At 38.0% G+C, this 24,167-nt stretch overlaps 1 protein-coding gene and 4 long non-coding RNA genes across 13 annotated transcripts in view; 2 read left to right on the forward strand and 3 right to left on the reverse strand.

The window, feature by feature from the left end:
• The window catches only part of LOC127524695 (uncharacterized), a 28,920-nt gene extending 17,031 nt beyond the window's left edge, over positions 1–11,889 (reverse strand). For both annotated transcript variants that reach the window (XR_007933145.1, XR_007933146.1), the window contains exons 1-2: positions 11,136–11,889; positions 4,506–4,623 (exon numbers count right to left, since the gene is read on the reverse strand). This is a non-coding gene — a long non-coding RNA (uncharacterized LOC127524695). The remainder of the gene's footprint in view (positions 1–4,505; positions 4,624–11,135) is intronic.
• LOC127524688 (uncharacterized) overlaps positions 1–24,167 on the forward strand; it is an 83,046-nt gene that overhangs the window by 15,384 nt on the left and 43,495 nt on the right. For 3 of the 8 annotated variants that reach the window (XM_051916455.1, XM_051916456.1, XM_051916458.1), the window contains 11 exons: positions 1,436–1,631; positions 1,732–1,852; positions 1,930–1,986; positions 2,104–2,159; positions 3,120–3,168; positions 3,273–3,311; positions 3,410–3,466; positions 3,563–3,601; positions 3,707–3,748; positions 3,847–3,912; positions 4,484–4,650. In XM_051916455.1, coding sequence (XP_051772415.1) covers positions 1,741–1,852; positions 1,930–1,986; positions 2,104–2,159; positions 3,120–3,168; positions 3,273–3,311; positions 3,410–3,466; positions 3,563–3,601; positions 3,707–3,748; positions 3,847–3,912; positions 4,484–4,650 — 684 coding nt within the window. In that variant the 5' untranslated portion in view covers positions 1,436–1,631; positions 1,732–1,740. Of the gene's footprint in view, positions 1–76; positions 1,368–1,435; positions 1,632–1,731; positions 1,853–1,929; positions 1,987–2,103; positions 2,161–3,119; positions 3,169–3,272; positions 3,312–3,409; positions 3,467–3,562; positions 3,602–3,706; positions 3,749–3,846; positions 3,913–4,483; positions 4,651–5,406; positions 5,471–7,674; positions 7,776–8,071; positions 8,465–24,167 lie in introns of those variants that run through there. The other 5 variants (XR_007933130.1, XR_007933132.1, XR_007933131.1 and 2 more) reach the window with 5 other exon arrangements.
• Positions 9,681–11,129, reverse strand: LOC127524696 (uncharacterized). The gene is made up of 2 exons (XR_007933147.1): positions 10,424–11,129; positions 9,681–10,260 (listed from the first exon to the last, which is right to left on the reverse strand). It is a non-coding gene; the product is annotated as an uncharacterized LOC127524696 (long non-coding RNA).
• LOC127524697 (uncharacterized) lies at positions 12,056–14,237 on the forward strand. Its single transcript, XR_007933148.1, has 3 exons — positions 12,056–12,107; positions 13,140–13,886; positions 13,974–14,237. It is a non-coding gene; the product is annotated as an uncharacterized LOC127524697 (long non-coding RNA).
• Positions 18,630–22,347, reverse strand: LOC127524691 (uncharacterized). Its single transcript, XR_007933141.1, has 10 exons — positions 22,253–22,347; positions 22,047–22,109; positions 21,768–21,961; positions 21,543–21,639; positions 21,165–21,289; positions 20,457–20,619; positions 20,272–20,375; positions 19,695–19,781; positions 19,510–19,612; positions 18,630–19,246 (listed from the first exon to the last, which is right to left on the reverse strand). It is a non-coding gene; the product is annotated as an uncharacterized LOC127524691 (long non-coding RNA).

Genomic DNA, 24,167 nt, shown 5'->3' on the forward strand with positions numbered 1-24,167 from the left:
GTCCCTAAATGAATTATTGCAAATGCTAAGGGATCATGGACGTGTACTCCCCAAAGATTCACGCACATTACTAGCCACTCCTCGAGTCATTGACAGCCATTCAAAATGCAATGGACAGTATGTATACAATGACTTGGAGGGGGGCATTTCCCGTATACTGTGTCAAAATGATGCTTTCAGGCGACAACACAGTACGGTCAGTTTGGATGTCAACATTGATGGACTACCAATCTTTAAAAGTAGCAAAATCCAGTTCTGGCCAATACTGGTGAAATTTAACAATTTCAATCCATTTATTGTGGCATTATACTGTGGGGAAAGCAAGCCTGAGCCCCTTGATGAGTATCTCCATGACTTTTTGGAGGAGTTCAATAATCTCCAACAGAATGGCCTGGTGATTCGTGACAAAAAGTATGCAGTAAATATTCATACCTTTGTTTGTGATGCACCAGCAAGAGCATATTTAAAATGCATTAAAGGTCATACTGCATATGACAGTTGTGAGAGGTGCCAAGTGAAAGGCCAGTATGTTGAAAGAAGAGTCGTCTTCAATCAGCTGACATCCACCTTGCGCACAGATGAAGCATTTAGTCAGATAGAGTATTCCCGCCATCAAAATGGGTCTAGCCCTTTAATAGGGACCCATAGTACTCAAAAATACTGTCTCCTCACAGCTGTATGCTCATTTTGTGACATTGACCGTGGCAGTATCCATCATGCTGGACTCAGATGACGGGACAAGAGCTGCCTATTTGGATTTTTCTTCTGAACTGATGAGGCACTTTGTGTCTAGCTGCCCTGCACTCTATGGAAAAACATTTTCTGTGTACAATGTGCATGCCCTGTTACACATCCATGAAGATGTCTCTCGTTTCAGATGCTCTTTAAATGACATATGTTGCTTTCCATATGAGAATTATTTGCAGCAGATCAAAAGATTGGTCAGGACTGGCCAAAATCCATTAGCGCAGGTGTCCAAACGACTGGTCGAAATCGAACATGCCCAGGGGAATTCCAGTGCACAGTGTAAGGCGAAGCCCAAAATGTACATTTCAACAAAAAGGAGAGACGGCTGCTTCCTTTTGAAAGATGAGAGGTTTGCTTTTGTTCAAGAGAGGAGGGGAGATGGGACGGTTGTTTGCGATGTGATAAAACAGAGACACACTGTCGACCTGTTTGACAAACCATGTCTGTCAAAGCTCTTGAACATTGCTTACATAGGGAATAGCCGTAGATTCAAAAGAAAAGAACTCAAGGAAGAAGACCACAGTCGAAAAGTAGCCTGTCTACCTTACAACAATGGCTCTGTCATGATTCCTCTGCGGCATGGCATTGAACATTCATGTTGAAGATTGGCAAGTCAAAAAGTATGTTGGAAATATACTGGTGTGTGTATAAAAACATTCATTTTTTAATATATTCATTTTTGTTGCAGGTTATGCTTTTTGTCAGAGCCGTTTGGAATGAAAATGGGAAGGAAATGGAGGGGACCATCCCTGATGCCTGGGTTAAAGTAGCTGAGAAAACCCTTCGGTGGCCAAAGACAAGGGCAAAATATTGTTTTGAAAACCATGTGGCCCCTAAGGACGACTGGGATACGTTCCCATTGTTGAAAGTGAAATTTACCGCAGGTAACCTCTTATATTTTGATACAACGGTAAAACAAATGTGAGAAGTTATGTGGACAAGACATTGATATAAGCTTTGATGACATGCATGCTGTCTTTGCAGAAAGTCTCCATGAGTGTGAGGAATATGATCAAACCAGCCATGCTGAACAAAGATGAAGACGAAGAGGTTATAGTGAGAAAGAGGATGAAAAAAACTAAAACTTTTGAAGATTATGTTGAAGGTATGTCCCTATCATTGGCTGAATAGTGAAAACATGCATACTCGCGTTACAATTGGAACGTGTTTTAATATTCAAAGGATCTGACCTGTCTGAGGCGACTGCTGAGGGGGAGGATAAAGAAGAGAGGAAAGGAGGTACAGAAATGTTTCTTGTGGCATTAATTGAATGTGTATTGAAACGTTGCCTGCGCTCAGTACAAAATTAAGTAAACTGTATATTAATTTTTTTAATACCCCTTATTTACTGATCAGATGCCAGTCCCGAAATTCCAGTCTTTCCCACCCCACCAATCAAAATGTCAAAGAATTGTGAGTTGTTGCTAAGTTGACCATGCACATTTTAACCAGATTTAAATTTTAAGTTAAGTATTTGTAATTTTATTAAACTTTGTCTGTCTTTGTTGTCATTGGGTTGCGTCAGATCAAATAGTGGCGAGTAGAGCTGTCAATCTTCCAATTTAATACCATTCAAATTTCATTTTTCTTTTAATATTCGAATATTTAATGCTCAAATGCAGCCCGTACTTTACTATTGTGCATTGTCAACCTTGTACTGAAACATTATCTAACAAGTGTATTGAAGCGCCTCTCTTGTAAAGGCTAACGGTGCTCGGTTAGCACAATTACAGCATGTTCGAAACGATTTCATAAACTAACAAAACCGATGGCTGCTGTGGAAAAAATTCAACGATCACTAAATAAGAGACAAACCTTTTCCAGTTGTCTTTATAAAGATTTATTTTCTTGCAAGAAAAGAGTCAACAGTCAAACAGTGAGTGGCTGCAGACTGGGCCGCCAACCATAACAATCCTTTGGTTTTTATACCTACCTCTTACTCGAGGCTAACGCCACTCTTCTCCTGTAATCACTACTGTGATCACACGATATTAGTAAAATATCTAATTGAAATTACTTTGACTGACATTGCAGTTGTGATATGATATTGGAGGGAATGATCATTTTTGTATCATTATTCTCATCGTAAAATATTTAAAAAAAGATTGAAGTGTTTTTTTTTTTTTTTTTTTTGGGCGAGAATCTGTACCAAACAAAAGATTTTCTCTTTAGTCTTGATTTGTAGGCTGGGATGTCTCTGCAGCACCACAATACTTTATTTTAGAATGGTATGACATTTTGCCTTTAACAAAAATTGCACCCCCGCTGCGATTTGGATATTGCACTAGTTCATATTGCGATTTGGATAAAATTGTGATTAATTGCGCAGCCCTACCTACTACTGATCATGACTGACTGACATTTCCGATTTGGTTTGTTTAGGTTCACCCAGGTCTGTGGGCCAGGACAAGTCAACTAGTCGTGAGTATATTCTTTCATTGCTGAATATTGCAGGCAGGTCACTAGGACTATTGTTCATGACTGACTGATGTTTGTGACTGATGTTTCTGCTCTCCATGGCTTAGGTACATCCAGGACTGTGGACCGCGACAGTTCAACTAGTGGTGAGTTTAACTTTTCATTTTTAGAATATCAAATCAGCATGCAGATCAGTAGCACTATTGATCATGAAAAACTGATGTTTCAGTATTGGGTTGCACAGGTTCATCAAGGTCCAGGTCCAGGTCCAGGTCCGTGGGCCGGGACAGTTCAAGTAGTTGTAAGTATAGCCAGTCGCAGTTGGCTTGTCTTATTGCATATCAAATCAGCATAGGTCATCAGCACTATTGATAATGGCTAAATCTGGGCTGCACAGGTTCCTCCAGGTCCGTGGGCCGGGACAGTTCAAGTAGTCGTGAGTATTGCCAGTTACATTTGGCTTCTCTTATTGAATGTCAAATTAGCATGAAAAATACTATTGCTACTGGACTGACTAATGTTGGTGGTTTGGGTTTATCAGGTGTACCCAGGTCTCAGGCTGTGGAGAGCAGGTCCATAGATGGTGAATGCCATTGGTTGTATCACTCAATGAGGCACATTGTACATATGTTCTAAATATATTGATCGCTTCACACACTTTTTTTTTTCTTTCCTGCTTAGGTCTTTCACATGCAAGGTCCATTTCCAATAGGGATGTGCCAACCACATTCCCGCTGTCAGAAGCAAGTAAGTTCAATAATATTTTCATGTGACACCCAGACTAATAACTTGTGTATTATAACATTGCATTCCCTTTGTAACTGTTTGGTAAATCAGACTTCAGGTTTTCATCTTGTTGCTTTGGCATTTATGACACTTAGTTTAGAACCATCTCTTAATAAATTTTTTTTTTTAATGAAAAACGGTTAAGGTTTCCCTGTTGAATAAAGTGTTAACTAATTAATTGAATAGTTATTAATTTTTCTGGGATTGCTAGAGAGCGAGTCAAGTCACCTTTATTTATATAGCGCTTTTTACAATGCAGATTGTTACAAAGCAGCTTCACAGTGTTAAACAGGACAATAATGCAACAGAATTTGATCAGGCTGTACAGCTGCTCTGGAGAAAACAGTGATGCCATCAGCTCAATTATCATACAGTGACAATGCGGACAGATCAGTAATATAGTTGAAAATTAAGTGCCCCCGACTGAGCAAGCCAAGCACTCTTTCACTGAAAGGCTGAAATGCTTGCTTTTATCAGAGAACCATGATTATAGTGAGTAATTAATTTTTTCTTAATTTCTCATTATTGCCAGAGTTCCAGAAAATCGTACTTACAAAGCTGGTGACTCTCACTGATGAAGTCAGAAAACTGCAGAGGAGCGGACCTCAATCTGGAATTGAAATAAAGAAGATGGACACCTTGGAAGAGTTCCAGAGGGCGGAGGCTTCTCTTCTGAAACCACGCAAATTTGAAACCTTGGTAAGATGTTTTCAACCTCTAATGCCAAATGGGGTTATGTGGAACGCTGAGTGTTTGAACCGGAAAACAGGTCTAATCATTTCCGCTTTTCACTTCAGTACACATCTGCAGCGGTAGGTGATCTCTTAGGTAACTGATAAGTTTAGCTTATTATAATAAAATTCTTATTTCTGATCAAACTTTAGTCTATTTCTTTTAATTAAAATGTTGGATTGTTAAAATATCAGGAACGGTAACATCCGAGCAGCAGTTTTTGTTGTGTGCCGAGCTGCGAGTATTTTTAAAACACTAAGAAGGCTGGAAACAACATGAAACTTTGCTCCAATTATCACCAGGGGCTCTACACATGAACTCCAGCATTGAGAACACTGTTTGTGTACACAGTTTACTAAAAGGTTTTAAACAACTCCCTTTAGCAATTAGAATAATCATGTATTTTATTAATACTGTATTAATAGTGACAAACTAATAACTGATTTTCCAACATTTTCTTTTTCATTTTGGTTTGTCTTAAGGGATAAGGCGATCTTTTGGGCAAATCTGCATTTTTATATTTTACCTACTGATACAATTTGTTGGAAAATATGTGATATTAAACAAAGCTTTCAATTTTCTCAAGACTAGACCAGATGCATATAATTGTTAAAATTGACAGTTTTTCAGGGCAGCAAACAACTTTGTTTTTTTCTATCCATACAATGTTATCACCTTTTTACCCTTAATATTTTTGCATGTTTTTTTTTTTTTTAATTATAGGTTTGTCAGCTGGCAAGAGTGGGGGGAGAGATGTTAAGGACTGCACGCACAAAGTGATGGACAGGTATTTATTTACACATTTACTTAACAGACAGGTCTTTAGACATTTGACCAGAACAATTGATCATGTTAGTTCAGCTCTGCTTTGGTTTTCTTGTGTCCCCAATTTGTTTTCATTTGGTGGTTGACAGAGTTTAGTTGATGGTTTAAGTAAGGAGCAGGACTACGCTTGGCGATATGGATAAAAAAATCATATCTTGGTGTTTTTTGGCTCAATGGTGATAAAAGATAAAACTGTCTATCGTTTTTTTTATTATGAAAATGGATAAATATGTAGTTGTAAGTCAAAGCCACGTGTGAGATATCATACTGTTATGTCCAAGGACGTATGTTTTGTTTTTTGTTTTTCCCTTTCTCTCTGTTTTTTTTCTCTCTCACTACTTCCATAAGCAGGAAGTGATGGCTGCCACCTGACTCCAATAATTGGTGTTCTGACTTGATTGGAGGAGGGGAGAAAGCTGTGGAGATTTAAGCAGCACCATTGCACAGAGCAGGGTGTGTGTGTGTGGAGGCTGCGTTGTGAGGCTTCTTTTCCCAACCCAGAAAGACTTATTTGTTATTTTGACTTATACCTTGTTGATTAATTTCTTTATTGTGTTGACACTTTTGTTGTACTTGGTGCTACCAGAAAACCCTTTTGTTTTTGTAAGTTATCATCTCTTTTGTACATACTTTTGTTATTGTTTCTTTCTTTACCAAGTTTATATTAAATATTTGGGGAAGGGTTAGTAGAGAGGTGGGTGCCATTTTCTTTATATCTTGTTTTCTCTTGTTTAAGCTAGTTAGGGAGTTAGTTTATTATTGTACTTTGTTTTCTTTTCTTTTGTAGTTTAGTTAGTTTCTTTCTAACAGTTAGAGGGTTTATGTTTGTTATTTTGGCCTTGCCCCCTCTTGAAGCCTTGAAACCCTCCCACATTAGTAAATAAAAGAACTTGTTTTTTTGATATTGAGTTGTTTTTGGTCTTTGTTACAGCTCTGGGGTTGGGAATTGCACCTTTGCTGCCTCCACACATCTCACCATTTTTATTCTGTTACCTGTTCCTTACCCTAGACTAGCTGGGGACGTAACACATACGCACTATGAAATCCCGATATGGATTTTTTTGAGCCGATGCCGATTTAAAGGGACTCGATTAATCGGCCGATGTTTACTTTTTTATTCATAAAGAAGTGTGTAAATGTTGTTCATATGCAGGATGCACAATTAATGCATAAAAGGGCTGTACTCTGTTTTTAAACCATAATAATAGCCATTTATTTTGTACAGGTTGACAACAAGGCGCTGGCCTTTAGGTTTACATTCCCCTCGCTATTTTCTTGATATCAAGTCAACCCCAAAACACTTTAAACTTTAAAACAAAACTTATTTATTTCAAAATACAAGTAAATACTACATAAGCAATAGATCAAAACACCATTCTTGTACGTTGGTAATTGTGAAAAAGCTAGTCTCCTCGTGTGGTGTAGAGATTAATGACAATAAAGTTGTTAGCAAAGTGTGCTAAATTATCAAAGAGTCCTAACTTTAGTTCTTACAGACATCTAGAAATCTACTAGGCACAATTACACGCATTTATAGGATTGAAGAAGGAAACGTAATGTTTAACAGTTTATTTCTCATTCACTGTATAACTTGCCATCAACCAAACCTAAATCATCTGCGTAGCAAGTTAGCAACAGAGCATCACCGTGTTCTCACTGACAGATCTCTGCCAGATAGTCAGATCAGTCGTTTTCAGGCGATTTGATGAAGGTAAAAATAGCATGGCTGTGCATAATGCAGGGTTTTTTTTTTTTTTTTTTTGTCATTGATTTTGAAGAGACAATTCAACTTATTGGAGAAATGCAATCTGCGGTCACCATGCATGGACAATCATGTTACGTGTGTGTGTGTGTGTGTGTGTGTGTGTGTGTGTGTGTGTGTGTATAGGTGTGCGTGTTTTTGTGACATCAGGACACAAATGTGTATTATGACATTGGTATTACAAAAAGAGGGTGACTTATGAGGACATTACTCCATGTCCCCACTTTTCAAAAGGCTTATATGGGTAGGTTTAGGGGTAGGGGTAGTGTAGGGGATAGAAAATACAGTTTGTACAGTATAAAAACCATTACGCCTATGAAATGTCCCCACAATTCACAAAAACGAACGTGTGTGTGTGTGTGTGTGTAATAATTACATATTATTTTTGTCTTGGATTGGATTAGGCTCTTCACCAATCAACTAATGACCCGATTCAACATGAAGGGGAAGAGCAAAAAAGACAAAATACGATTTGAAGACGAGACATTGTTTTCAGCAATAAAAGGTTAGCTTCATATTATGGTCATTAAAAAAAAAAATATATATATATATATATATTATATATATTGTATATATGTGTGTATATGTGTGTATATGTATATATGTGTGTATATGTGTGTGGAATGCTTAATATCAGGCTTGATGTAGTTTTACTTGATTTGTGATTTAATAACCATTTCATTTAATTGATTCGAGTACTTGATTTTCAACTATGTATACCATCTCTGCTGCAAGCTAAACCACAACAGTGGCGTTTGTATTTATTTATTTTACATGTGGATTTTTTTGCTTTGATTGTAGCTGCTGTCATGAAATGGGACGCCGCTGCAACAGAGACCCAAATAAAGTCTGCTGCAGCCGATCACCTGAAACATGCCCCTGGGAGACTCGGGGGTGGTGGCTATTAATCTTGACTTTAGGAGCCACATTTTGTTAATTGTTATGTTATACTGTTTTAACAACATTTTATAGATTCTTTAACTGTGTTAATTTATAATTTACTGTTCTGGCTGTGAAGTTTTGGTCCAGCAGAACAAAATGGTAATAAAAATGTAGTTTGAGAATTTTAATAGTTGATTTCTTGGAGTGGTCAGTTTACAGGAAAATGGTAAGCAGTTTATTGCCATTATATTGATAAGATATAAAAATGCAGTATATACAGTACACAGTTATTCAATTAAATATTCAATATTATCAGTATTCTTTAAAATCTTCTTTAGGTCTATGGTCTGAAGTTTCATGACACGACAACCATTAACAATGATTAACTGGGTTTTTCTCAGTGAGAACTGCCACTGTTTTGAAGTAAACATTTTTTACAGTTGGATCCATGCAAATATGCACAGTTGGGAGTTCAATGGGTCTTTAACAGTCGTTGACATTTCTACTACAGAAAACGCGTCTAATACAACTTTTAGTCTGGCTGCCTTTAGATGTCAATTACGTCTTTAATTGACGGCTATACAATGTCCCGAAAAGACGTAAAAAAAACTGAGGACGTCTTCTGGAGGTCTAACAATTATGTCTTTTAGACGTGTTCTAGACGACTTTTTGCTCGCTGGGGAGGCGAGGCGAGCCTCTTAAAGCAGCCGTGAGTTGAGCACCTCTTTTAAGCCTTTTTAAATAAAAACATCTGGAATCTCAGTATTAATCTGTTTTAAAAATATGAAGAAGATGGGGTGTTCCGGAAAGGAAGGAAGTGAGCGAGACGAGCGCGAGGGGGAAAAAAAGTTAGTTTTCTCGTGACTTCTTTGATATATGTGTACAGTTTTAGACAAGCGTTGAGGTGAGCGGACGAGAAGCTGGACCGAGCTTGTGCTGTCGTGAGTTTTGACCGAGCCTGATCGCCGAGAAACTGAACTGCATGTCTGTGATATACCAGGAGGGGCATTGCTCATCGTGCTAGCGGAGATGGTGTGTTGGCACGGGTGTTCATCTTCTACTGAAGGGAGCTGAGATACTGTGAGTTTTTCTTCACTGTTGTTTAACCACAGTTTCTATTCTGAAGAAACACACGGACGTTATTTGTTGTTCTTGAAGCAAAGCAGCTTGGATCGAGTGATTTTGCTACTGTTGTTCGAGCCGAAATCCTCGTGCGTCGTTTTTCATACAATAGTGTCGCCGTGTGGACACAAACGGCATTGCGAACTCATTGACGCTCTTCTTTTGACAATATTTTTCCTTCTATTTTTCAGTTTATTTTTGGACATTTTGCACTGTTTTCACTTGGAGACTTTGAAACCCTTTTTGGATGGACAATTGCATAGACTTGAGAACTGATAACTAAGTTTGCACGAATGAATGGATCCGAATTACGCTGTTTTTGATTTTCTTTGAAGGGACTGTCCACCAGAATCTTTGTGAAGATTTTTTTTTTTTTTTTTTTAAACATTATTTTTTTTCTTGAGCATTATTTTTCCTGTCGTTGAAGAAACGGAAGGGACTTTCTGTTTTTGAACAGGTGGCTATTTGTTTGATTTAATTACCCTGCCATATCTGGACACTCCAACACCAGCCCAGTTCTACTGTGAGGTAAAACTTTAACTTTGGGGTTGTGAATCTCACTCAGGTATGTGAACTGGAAATATCTGATATGGAATGAAACATCTGTAATGTACTTTTGAGTGAACTGAGTACCATCTGAGCATTCTATCAGAACTGTTGTTGTTTTTCTGATTTTGAGTATTACTGTTGAAAGAGAAGAAACTGAACAAAAGTTTGAATCTGAACAAAACTTTCTTATGATTTTTCAAGAAATATATAAAAAATAGAGTGAAACAAAGAATTTATTTCAGGACTGTTGTTTTCTTTCTTTTGTTTAATTCTGCTAAACATTTAAGAAATAAGTGTAAAACTTTGATATCTTGGAGTAGGGGCATTCCTACTGTCTTGTGGTCTGAAGAGGGGAAGAGGGGTTAATCAACACTGTTATACTCTGGGGAGCTACCGTGTATGTTAAGTTCCAGAGCCTCAATCCTCATCAGTCGCTGCTACAAAAGACAAAAGCAACATTAGCAAGGCAGACAACAACATACTTATATATATATATATATATATATATAAGTACGGGAATTAATCGTACTAGGGGGTGAGGACCTAGATCTTGTCAATGCCTAGTCATCCAAGATATATTGCAGCTGAAGTTAAACTCACCCCTACATTGTAGTGAAATTCCTCGCTACACCTCTTTTAAGCCTTTTTAAATAAAAACATCTAGAATCTCAGTATTAATCGGGTGACTATCGTCACTCAAAGCCTTTGATGGCATCAGTCCTTCATCAGCCTCTCTCCACCGGATAAACACACGTGATCATCTGTCCCTGTAACATCAGACAAGATTCAAGTTTCTCTGAGATTGATGTGCTCAACACTACATTCACATGATGATGATGATGATCTGTTAACTCTCTTTTTATCAACACAAATGTTCCTTCATTTATCAACAGTACTAACAGACAAATAAAACAGATTAAACTTTTGTTTATTTTATGTAGATTTATTTATTTACGTTATTTTCATTCATGTAAAGTAAACAGTTTTGACAACTGTGAATTCTACATAATAGCACACACACATCACTCATACATAATCCATCACTCATAAGCCACAATACTTACAGAAGATGTTCCTGTCAGATGTTAAATAAACATTTAATAAGCATCTTTAAGATGTGGTTTACAACATGTAAATCCACTTCAGAGAATTAAGTTATGTGTGTTTACTAGAGCCTGTTATCATAATCGTGTTTTTACTGTAAAATCAACTGTAGTGTCTAGCATCTTTACACATTCAGCGGTTTACTCTACAGTAGTTCAGCAAATGCTATTTTAACACAAGAACCGTGTTTTTGGTGTTCAATACTCACATTTGAAAGCATCCGCGCTGCTTTTCTCCTCCGTGTCGATCATGACGTATCCTCTCCCGTGGCCTCCTGGGATAGAAGAGTGTCCATCGAGGAGCACTTCAGAATCTGGGCGGGAGCAGTAGGCCATCCGGGAACTTCTCGACTACTCTTTTATTACTGAGGTTTCTGACATACTTATTCGCTCGCCTACTGCTTTTCCCCTACTATATAGTAGAGAAGTAGGCGGTTTCGGACGCAGCCTTGGGTTCTAAGCTCTTTTATTTTATTCAGCTGCTGTTACTGCGAATAGCTGATTTACTTCTACGAAACCGTTTTTGGTCTCTTCTGCGAGAGAGCGCCCTCTAGCTTCCAGTATGAATGAAACACATTACACGAGAGTGAGCGCTCCATAATGTTTAGATCGCCTCATTTTATTTAAGAATAAAACGATAAGTCATGCATAGACTATCTTGTCTCTTTGAATTTAAATCAATATTTATTCACATTGGCCTCTATGCACACTTGCCCAAAAAAAAAAAAAAAAATGCGGGGGATGAATTTACATTTTATTAAAAGTGCGGGGGACACACGTATTCTGCGCCCATGGGCTCGGGTATAGGCCTTACCAAAGGCACTGGAAGGCAAGCCTGCAACCTTTAGCCAAAAAAGCGTAACGGCTAATGCTAACGCTCTGCCCCCAGCAGTACGCAGGGAAGGAGACCAGAGAAAATTTTATAGCTTGATAAAAATGTATTTTTTTAAGAGAAGGCAGACTAGGGAATGTTGCGTCTGATGTCACTGCCATTACACGATAGGCTGAGAGGAGATCACGTGATTAAGTTAGCCGTTACCAGAGCCTTTGAAAAACAGAGTTGCGACACTCCCATAGACCTCCATAGGAACTTTGGAATGCGGAAGTAACGCGTGTCGTGGAGCCGATAGTTCTAGCACTGAACCCCATTCATTTTCAGTGACTCTGAAGTTCGCTCGCTGGTAAGTTGATGAAATTACTGCATTTTTGACATTTGAACGCATTACCTGACCTCGTGAATCTAGTCAATAGCTGTATTTTATGTAACCAGCTTTAGTTCATGTTTATTGGAAGATAATAACGTTAGTTAGACTCTAATTGCAGCTAGCTTAAGTGACCAACACTTCACTAACTTTAGCTATCATAACCTGACGTCAGTTGGGCTACATTCCTACGTACCTTTACAAGTTCGTTGTCAAACAACGTTTATCTTCGGTTATTAGATTTGTTGTTAATGTTAGCAACACTTAGTTGCCAGTTCGTTAAAGTACCAGAGAATAACACAGTAAGGAGGTTGAATACAGTATATTAGGAACACCTTTACAATCTAATGTAATTCAATACAACAGCTCTGCCAGGAATTCTACTTTAATGTTTATAATCAGCCAGAAATGTGTAAATTCAATACTGAGGTCATAGTTAAAGGTGATGTTGCTCTACATTGTGTTCAGATGGGTTTCTTATTTACATACATGAGGTGGCCAGAATATTAAACACATCTGGATATGAAGCAACAAGTGCAAAAACACCCCCACAAACTATGACCTCAATGCTAAATCACCATTAAATTTACACCTCTATGACAGCATAAAAAAAATTTATCTTTTCCCTTATTTGCATAACTTCTTGGATTAGCTAAATAATCACCCAGCTTCTTCCATAATGTTATTGTGTGGAAGAATAAATTTAATAACAATAGTGGCTTGTGTATATATATATATATATATATATATATATATATATATATATATATATATATATATATATATAATTTATTTATTTATTTTCTCATTTAATTTCAAAATCTGTACTGGAGTACAGAGCCAAAATAACAGACATCATGACAAATGTCCAAATAGTTCTGGACCTGTCTGTAGGTGTGTGCTCTCACTTCTGTAATGTCAACCTCATGAAAATGTTTGGGAAAAGTGTATTTAATCTGTCCTTCAATGTATTAACCTCAACACTGTTTCCTCTTTCTTCACAACTCCCAGTTCTGTCCAGCAGCAGGCTTGACTCGACTCCAGACCCGGTCTCCTCTGGGCTCTGACACAGGCTGTTTCCACCTGGAGTTAAGATGCATTTTGGTCGATCAGATCATAAGTGGACGACGGAGACACATACGCGTTTACAACTGGTGTTTTAATCCATCTGATTTGTCCTCTTTCAACCACTTCTGTCCTGATTTCTTTGAGGGGGTGGGTAAATGTATGGGTTTTTACAGATCTTTCAATCTAATGGACAAAATAAGCTTGAGCAGTTTACATATGAACGCACCCAGAGATGACAGGAAAACATATTGAGAGCATCAGTGTTCGCTTCTGCTCTGACAGCCGTGAGACCAGCCGAATGCTGTGAGTGTGTGTTAGAAATCAGGAATGGTGAGAGAACATTGTGCTTGGTACGTTTTTCATCTTTGAACCAAACTTTGGTCTTCAGCCAACAAAGTTTAAATCCTGTCTGGCTCGAGGGCTTCCCATAATGTTTACACATTAGGTCAGTAGATGGAGAGTAGAGTAAACATGAGCGTTTACACTACGAAAGCAGTCCGGTCGAATGCATTTGCGTCTACTTCTGGAAGTGGTCGAAAGTGGACAAACTTAAACCGTTTTAGATCTGTTTACACCTGTATTTAATGTTGTCCACTTGTGATCCGATCAGCCAAAACGCATCTTAATACCAGGTGGAAACAGGCCCACAGTCTGCTTCTGGCAGTGGAATGCTCTCACCCAAAAATTCAAGTAACTATAGCATTACTATAGCGTGGAGTTTGAATGCTTTTGTTATCAATGTATGGATAAGCATTTGACTGATTCTTGATTCACCAGCAGGTCTCCAGATCATCCTACGGCTGCGCTGGAAGCATGTAATGGCTACTGTGAACACTTATATTCCTTCTCTGGCCTGCTTTCTGCCATCTTTCTCTCCCTGTAGGAAGTCGAATGAGTTTCTTTGAAGACAGAACATTCAAGGAAAACTTACCTACCCTCTCCCTGGATATAATATATAATTAAATGTTTTGTTGAATGCAATTGTTTGCCTTGTATATTTTTCACTGTTGACCAAACTTCTTTCTTGACTTAAACTGAGCAGCTTCATTCATTGATATTCACTTGTTGTGCATGTTTATGTGAATGTATCTTAACACAACATTAGGATGTTAGTAATTCTGACCTTAGAAGCACGAGAAAAATATATACAGTACATGCAGTAAATGTATACCTTATGGGAGCAGCCCCCCTTCCCTCTAAAATTAAACAAAAAATTAATTCAATTCAAAGGGCTTTATTTGCATGAGATATAAAACATACATACAAATGGTTTAGCCTGTAGGGAAGGTCAGGATGAAGGGGTACATTAGCCATACTAAAATGAATCCAGTTAACAGCAATGTTAATGTTATGGATCGTATTTAGGAACATTGTTAATTCACTCAGTAACCATCTCTCCAGTTACCTGTACATTTTAACAGACCACACTGTTAACGATAATGCCGTCTCTCTATCACTCTCCAGATACAATACGCTACTGTAAGTGTACACAATGTAGTAATCAATTTTATTCAATATTTAATCAATATTATGCGTTAATATTTACCGAAAAAAATGCTACAAATACAAGTAGTTGCTGTATTTTACGTTATGGGAGCAGCCCCTCTTCCCTTCAAAATTAAACACAAAAACTGATTAATGCTGTGTTTCCGCCACTCCCCAGGGAAAAATGCTATTATCTGTATGTAATGTAAGTGTCAACGTAATAATCAATGTATATTATGCGTCAATATTTACCGATAATTGCTGCAAATATAGCTACAGCTGTCTGTCCCGCTTAAAACCCTTCAAACTGGTTGACAGCGCGGATTTGTTTGGAACTATTGAGAGCTACACGAACCACGTGACAGCGTGGCGGCGAGATCAAAGAGTGTCGCAACTCTCATATTTAACGGCTCTGGCCGTTACGCTTTCTCCAATGGTAAGAGATACAGACCCTCATCTCCCTATAATACACAATCTCTGGCCTTCATTTTCCGCGTCCCGCTCCATCTCGTGCGCAGTTGAGCACGCGAGCCTTTCAAAGTAGCCTATACTCCTTAAGAGCCTTAAGAGCGGAAAGAGTTTGTGCGCACTATCTAGTGGACAGCTGCATTCTCAAAGCTCAAAAGAAAACATGTAAGCTTAATCTGTTTAAAAGCTTTATATATTATGCATGTATTATCTTTATTTTAATTTAAAAGCAAAGTTTAATATTGTCAATTAATATAATAGGCCTAATTATATCAATAAATATGAATTATTCATAGTTTTAAATTATTTAATATAAATATAATTAGCAGCAAAAGATGAGCAATTTGGTCTCTAAAAGGTTTTCACTATGAACTGAATTAATCTGGAGCGAGAGATACAGGGGGAGTGGCTTTATTGCATCAGATACACTTTACTCACAGCTGATTGGTCCAGTTTGAGTTTGCGATCTGGTTTGGTTGGATTGAAACTAACTGCATTGCTCTGTTAGTGCGGTTCATAGGCGCCGATCCCGTGGCTGCTCGGATTCTGGAGCACCCACGGAAAAATACCAGATATTCTCCATTGATTTTAACCAATAAAAATATCGATTGGAGGACTAAAAGGCACTAAAAGTCATTAAAAGGCACTAAAAGTCATTAAATTTTATTCCTACAGGCCTTGATTTTTTCTAGATAGTTTTTAAGAAAAATAATACTACCAGTTTATTTTGAATATAGCCTTCATAATTAATAACTTTGATTTGCTGTCGCAAAATATGACCATTGGTGTGATACACACACGGAACCAGTTTGGTAATTGCCTCCGGCCGGTGCAAAATAACCGTAACGCCGGTTTGGACAGCGGTGGCCTGGGGCCTGGAGACGGAAGGCTGCATCAGTGTTGCCAACTTACCAGCTCTTCAGACCCCTTTAGCGACCTTTTTCCAAGAAAGCACGTTGTGACGAATATACTTGTTAACCTGATCTAGCTAACGAGACCCCCCGGTACTGCCGCACGAGCGCGGGATCTTGCTTTCACCTCTCTCTCTGCGTCTGCTGTTCAGTGAGTGGCTGAGAGGAGCAGCGCATTCAGTTGAGGCTGTGCGAGTGTGCGCTCTGTCACAGAACAAATAAAACAGATACTATTGTTTCTAACCTGAGTGATCATTTTACGTGTACATATAGCCAAAATCACTGCAAAAGTCTTTATACTATGTGTATGGTGATTTTGTCAGACAACGTCTCTATTATAAATCAGGATTTTAGCACTGGTTTAACATGTCAGGGCTCGACACTAACGCTTGTCAAATAGTCCGGGATAAGTGGATTTTTTGAAGGGGCAAGTGAAGGACCTGATTAAAACGTCAATACCAAAAAAAAACAAAAGAACGCATTTTATTATATTTAGTGTTAGTGGCGATCGATAGTGGATAATAATAGGCTGCATAATGTAGTGGCGATAAGGTTGAGCTGTTGAGGCTCGCGCAGCATCTCGAGGAGAAATGGAAACATGAGTGAAGCACACTGTCAAGACTATTTTTTTATGTGCACAATCGACCCTTCGCTAAGCCACGCCCGAAAACCGCCACAGGCCAGTCGCGGTTTAGCAACCGTAACTAGGCGCGGGAGGTCTGTCAAGCTTTCGAGCGAGGGAAACATGCCGAAGCGTTGTGTGTAGGGATTGTGTAAATTTGATACCCGGTATCCTAAAAGTTTGGACGGGGTGGTGGATTTTTTTTCCCTTCCCGAAACCTAAAACCCAAGGGGAGAAATGCCGGTGTTCTGACAATTTGTGCTAGCCGGTCAGATTTTGCTACCTCCCATTGAAACAGTGGGTAGCAAAATCTGACAGCGAAAAATGCTAACGTTACTTATCAGATTGTGCTTCCAGAGTGATATTAATGTGGTTTATGGCTTTATTAACATCTACACATACCCCAACACTAAACCTACTCTTATAATAATGCAAATACAGTAATTTTGTGTTATTTATCACGACAACAATGATGTAATGTTGATGTGCGCACGTGCAGTAAGCCCGGGTAGGACAATCTGACGGGTTAGCTAGCTAGCTAACTCAGCACATCATTGCTTGGAAATAATGACAGTTCTTTGTTCATAATGCATATATCTGAACGTAAAATAATATGATTAAAGGCAAGACGGAGTAGCCTAGCGCGCTAAAAATATAAGCGGGAGAATGTTATCATTGCAAAGTGGTCAGGCTAATGTCTTGTGTTTATCCATAAGTCTTGTGGAATAAGCTGTTTGATTTATAATTATTAGGTTATTTTCACAAATTTCACTTAACCTGCTGTGGATGAACAAAGCTGTTCCCTCAATTTGTGTGTTTCCCATTTGAATGGTCAGCGTATGAGGCGGCTGCTATAGGCTTTAGCTTCAATTTTGATCAAATTATTTTCTAATCGGTTGCATATTATGTCGTGGATATATCCCTCGAATGCATACTGCAGTCCCTTTTTCTTGCTCTCTGATATTTCACCTGTTCGCCAAAAATGACTAATTAACTCCTTGGAAATGTCTGACACCGGTGCATACATACTGTAAATGACTTGCCAGGGGCGAAAGCTTGACAGGCGTAGCAACAGTAACTAAGGAGGGCGGGGCTTAGCGAAGGGTCCATTTCCCCGCTTGAAAGGGAGGGTAACATCATCAACGGAGGCCTTAACTGGATTCCACTCTTCTTTTTTATTGAAAAGCATCAAATAAGCCAACAGAAGAAAGGTGAAAAACCTTTAACTGAAACAAAAAATACAGAAAATATAAATGAATTGTAAATAAAGCTTATTAAAAGAGTTCTTTGTCTATTTTTTAACATGAAGCACTCTCAAATGATGATATTAACAAGCTTAATAACTTAATTAGTATAATCTGCACTCTACACAATCTAGATAATTAACCTAAACTTATGATTACAATATGCACATGTAAAATCAGATTCATTTATTCATTCATTATTTTAGTGATCTGTTTTAATTCAGATAATTCAGATTAGAACTACATTTAGCTTTAAACAGTCCCGTATTGAACAGTTAAAGTAGGTCACGGAACTGCGTCATCAACTGGATCTGCCGCTACACTCTGCTTCATTTACAGATGCAAAGTGAATTATTAAAGTGCTCACCGGCTTCCACTCCTGAATGTTTTTTTTCTCGTGTTCTGCAGTACGGACCATCTCGTCTTAGTTACTCTGTCACCACACTGCTGTTCATGTAATAAGTGTATTCCTAACTGTTTACCTGCTATACCTTCAGGACATCGAAGAGCCAGATCTAGACTGGGACGCAGCAGCTACTTACGATGCCTGTGAAGATTTGAATGTCCTTTGAGTTCAGATGGGTTGAGGGCTCTTGAACATCTGCTGAATTCAACTGGTCCTAATATCCCTGTCGAAGAACTGCACTTGCTTTGTCTGGAGTTTGTTTTAACAAATATGAATAAAAAACACAAGCATAAAAACTGAACAGCATAATGAATTTATTCTGCTTTGAAGCTTACTGTGCATTGATGTACATTTTTTCACGTCTGAATTGAGTTTGGAACAATTTGGCAGCAATCTTGTCTGCTTCTGTTGTAATACATGTCAATGATAAAAATAAAAAAATAAAATAAACTACAGTCAAATATCCAAAAGCTACTGCACCCCTGTTCTTTTAACATATTATTAACGACGTAACAGAGGGTACACAGTATAGTGATTAAACTATAGTAAGAATCAATTCATTAACGACCAAATTCTCTGCTATTGCTCACAGCCTGCCTCATAATGCCAGTGAACTCTGTGTTTGTCTCTAGGTGAGTGTAGGAAAGGTCACAGCACAGGAACATGCATTTACTAGAGAGACGCATAAACTGTGCTGACCATATCGAAGCTGACAGTCATGATCAAATTCAACATGTATTTTAAGTGTTTCTCTTTGTGCAGAAGTAATGTGGACGTGCCCCTGACCAGTAATCCACTGCATGACCTGCTGGCGGTGATCTTGTCTTGTTCTGCATCTCTTTTAGTGCAGTTTGTTTTATCCTCCTGTTCGTTGTCATCTTCAACCCTGTTCTCCTTACTGCTGCTCCCTTCTTCTGCAAAAAACACACATATCTCTGTCTGCACCCTTACTTTAACAATACCTGACATTTTTAAAGTGCCCCTAATATACTATTTTAAAATTGTTTTGGAGGTCTCCTACAATAAGTTTATATTCAAAAGTGTGAAGCGATCCAAATCTTCAGTCTTGCTAAATCACACCTTTCCGCAAGCCCTCTCTGCTCTGACTGGTCACATGGCCCAGTCGGTTGTTGAACTGATGCAATTTTAGTATTAAGAGTAAGAGTGATGACGTTACCTTCATCTTCAAGGCTTTGAATGAAGTCCTGCAAGTAGTTCACAATTCTTGATTCCCTCTGCCACTTCACTTAAAATGGGTGTCAGGGCCATCATGAGAAAATCTGCATCAGGATAAAAGAAACCTTTTATTATACACAGCTCAAAAGCCATCACGACAAAACAAATGCAAGCAACAACACTTACTTTTGTAAAGTGACCAGGAACAAATAACGGCTGATTTTGTTTCACCGTTTCATGGAGGCCACAGAGTTCCAGTCCTCTGCTCATCTGCTGCAGGATTCACACAGACGAATGCAGAACATAAAATAATAAATCCAGGAAAAAACTAATTATATTAAAAAACTTAAACTAACTTATGTTAATAAAGTTTAATAGAAGTGCTTGTTTGAAATAAAAGGCTAAGTATAGAACATTAATCTCTGTCAGACTGAAAAAGCATTTGTAAATTATTTTACAGACATCATAGGTGTTTAAATACTATAAAACAGCTCAACTAGAAAAAAAAAAAAAAACCATCACACTGACTATAGAAACGTTTTTTTTTTTTTTTTTTTTTTTTCAGGTCTGGATACTACACTGAAAATTCATCAAATATTCTATTTTTTCTCATGACAATGGAAAACCTGTAAAAAGCTGGAGATGAGAGTCTACGAATGAGTATAATGTAACAAAAAAAATCTAACCCTAATGGGTGGATTCAAGAGAAAGAAGGAGAGTCAGATTCAAAGTACAAAACATCACAGAATCACATATACTACACCTGACAATGTCTTACTTTCGATCACATGTTAGGGGTCCTGTGTACCCACATGCTACGATTCTTTCAGAAAGGTCAAGCAAGGCTGTAGTGTCTGCGGTCTCAATCTAAAGAAATGAAAACGATGAGTAACACAGACATACAGTACACATATGTATACAAATCTTAATTGAGTTGAATTAGAAAACCTTGTCAATTAGATCTAGCAGGTCTGCATCTGTTATGTCAGCCTTTGTCAGCTGATCTTTATTAATCTCCCCAGAAGAAACTAAATTGTATATCCACTCCATGAAAGAGTTGGGTGGAGGGCCATCCTGAGTAATGCTCACTGCCATTATTTCACCAACTATCCTACAGTACAACAGGGCAGTTCAAGTGACAAAGAAAGGCATTAACTGACAAACTGTTACAGGATTTGAATTAGGGCTGGGTATTGACACAAATATTTATATTATATTATATTATATTATATTATATTATATGTATGTGGTACATAGCAAACATTTTTAAGGAAAAAAATATCTCTATTGCTGTAAGGAGTTAGGTTTTGTAGTTACATTATTATAATATTGAAGGTTCAAATAAACTGATTTATATACAAATTCTAAACAAGGAGCATTTCATAATATTAAAGTTACAATACTATTTTTACAAAATTATTTAAACATACATTAAATATTGATTAACATTACAATGAATGTAATATGGTACATATATTTAGCAAAATGCTCCTCTCCAGAGTTAATTGTTCTAGCTGACTGAGTTCATGGTCTCTGAATATGGATTTTATGAGAGAAACATGATATCTTGTTGTTTGTGACGTCTTTGAAGTATGGCTGAAGCACTGATTGAGCGATCACATGAGACAGGATTAATGTCAGTATCTGTTTACATACCTTTTGGCATTCATTCATGTTTATTTCGCGCTGCAGCCCGTAACTGGTATTAAAAATAGAGGAAGACATGATCTTTCAGTGCGCTGCATGCTGCCGCTTCACTTGACCTGAGGTGTGATCGGTCTCTGCATTAAACAGCGCCAAAACCATATTTATTGTTTGAATTTCATAATAAGATTGACAGAATTCAAAATCTGAGACTTTGTTTCTTATCAAAAGTAACAAAGCACAAAGCCTACTGGATGAGAGGTGCGCTATAATGTTCTGTTCATTTATCAGCTGTAAAGAGATTCTTGGGATATACGAAAAATGAGATCGGTTCGATTAAAATTGAGACATCAATATTTATTTACCCAGCTGTAATGCTAATAAACCTACCTGAAATTGTCATTCTGAAAGTCCGTAACTGAATACTTAAGATTTTTCCCAGTGCTCCCTCCCTCAAAGATTTTTTCCTCAATTCCGGCCATCATTTCTGTGAAAAAAGCAAATTGCCAGTACTAATAAACAAATGCACTGAGGTCAGTTAAGAAGATGATGACTACATTTTATAAAACTGCATAATTTATGCAATGGTGCTGCTGCATGAGGACAAAAACATACCAGTCAGGAATTCACCACTGTCTATCCCAGACTCTCCAATGAAAGTGACTCTGAGGGGATTCTTCGGAGAGGACTTCTTCTGCCACTTCCACTGTGTTAGGCCTCGGGAGAACATGTCCTCTCGTGTGACACAGACGCTGAAAACAGTTGAAGGGTCTATTGCCTCTGTAAGTGTGTTGATTGCGTCTGTAAGGCTTGAGAAAAAGAAAACAGGAGATGCATTCTTTTTTAGCTTTTGGCCTATGTAAAAAAGGCACTATAAATTAAACTTAATTGCACCTCTTTTGCTTGTCTTGCTTTTGTCTCGTTATGTCCAAATCTTGGTTTGGTCTATCGTCAGCTCTGAAAGAAATTCAATTTATCTAAATAAAAATTACTACCACACACACAAACAACTAATGGTAAGGATTGTAGGTTAAACCAATAATTTCATGAAAACACAAAGCATCAAATAAAAATAATAATGTTTCCCCACAGGTACTTACATGTACTTCAATAAAGTCTTCTGAATACATGGCAGAACACACAGGACAAGATACAAACAAACAAATGCAGGAAAACACTTAAAACACAGAAAAACCTAAAACAAAATGATACTAGGGTGATCACAATCACAGATGTCACAATTACCTAACTACGTAAAAAAGGCGCAATTATAGTAATAATATATGGTATATATATATATATATATATATATATATATATATATATATATATATATATATATATATATATATATGGTAACACTTTAAAATAAGGTTCATTAGTTAACTGTATTAGTTATTATGAACTAAGCATGAACAATTGAACAATACTAGTGCAGCATTTATTAATTTTAGTTAATGTTAATTTCAGCATTTACTTATACATTAAAACAAATGTATTAACAAATGTATTGCTCATTGTTAGTTTATGTCAGTTAATACATTAACTAATATGAACAAATGACACCTTACTGTAACGTGTTACCAAATATATATGCAGTTGCAGTTGCTTTAAACAACGATATAAAGCTATTCAAAACATCATTCAATGTAAATTTTAAAAATCAAACAATCTCAATTACAATTTCAAAGGAATAATCATCAATTATGATTTGGCATAATAGTATATTATACCATTAACAAGAAAAAGAATTACATTTAGTAAGTAATTAATCTGAAAATGAATCTGTATGAATAAAAAAAATGCTATATTTTTAAAAATTATAACATTTCCTTCTATAAAAATATACTAAGTAGTCCTGCATTGGTCTTACCTTGGCATCCATAACTGCTGAAGGTGAATCCAACTCATTCCCTAACTGTGGTTAAAAACAAATATAAAACATGATCAAATTTGAGAAATCTCTTCATAGTTTCCATACATAATTATCCATTATTCAAATGACTACTTACATTGCCACTACACCGATTCATTTCTGTGGAAGTAGAGGCCACTTCTTCATCTGTAGGGTCTCCAGGATCCTTTTACGTAAAAAACAGTTGTCAGTCGTGGTTGTCACAGACACGCCAGGCTCCACCGCTCACCAATCACAACGCACTGACTCTCCAGAGTACTGATCACCCGCACCTGCACCTCATTATCACCGCAATCACCACCAGCATAAAGAGCACTCACACACACAGCCACATTGTCCGGTCTCGTTTGCATTACGTCTTACCTGAATGCTTACCTCAAGGACTCCTACCGAACTACTTACCTGTCTCCAGCGTCTCCTCGTGTGATTCCCATCTGTGTGTGAGTGTTCCTGGTCTCCAGTGTCACGTTTCTCCAGCGTCTTCCGAATCGACCCCTGTCTACAATCAACAAGGACAGTATCACTTCTCTGCACTCTCTACTTCATCCATTACATCACTTATTATTCACCTGCACTACTGTTTGTCTCGTGCTGGTATCAATAAACATCTCTACCTGTTATATCTGCCTCGGTCCCTTCTGTATTGTAACAGAAGACCGGACCATAACAGCTAGATACCAGCATGAGCCACCCGGACCCGTTTCAAGAGCTTGTGGACGCCCTGCGCCGAACACTCACCTCCAGTTCACCGTCACCCGCTCCAGCGATCACGTCCGCAAACACCGTCTCCACTCCTTCACCGCCGGTTCACGCCAGTCCCATGGCCAAACCAGCGCCCTACTCTGGCTCGGCGGAGGACTGCAGCGGATTCCTCCTGCAGTGCGCACTGGTCCTGGAGATGCAACCGCACCTCTACCCCACCGATACCTCCAAGGTAGCGTTTATAATTTCTCACCTGCAAGGCAAAGCGCTGCAGTGGGCCGACTCCAGGTCTTCGGAAAACCCACGTCTGACTCTTCGATCGGTGAGAAATTATATAACTTGAAACAAGGCTCCATGACTGTGAATGAGTATGCTTTGCAGTTTAGAACGCTAGCTGC

The sequence above is a fragment of the Ctenopharyngodon idella genome, chromosome 13 (assembly GCF_019924925.1).
Source record: "Ctenopharyngodon idella isolate HZGC_01 chromosome 13, HZGC01, whole genome shotgun sequence".
NCBI lineage: Eukaryota > Metazoa > Chordata > Actinopteri > Cypriniformes > Xenocyprididae > Ctenopharyngodon > Ctenopharyngodon idella.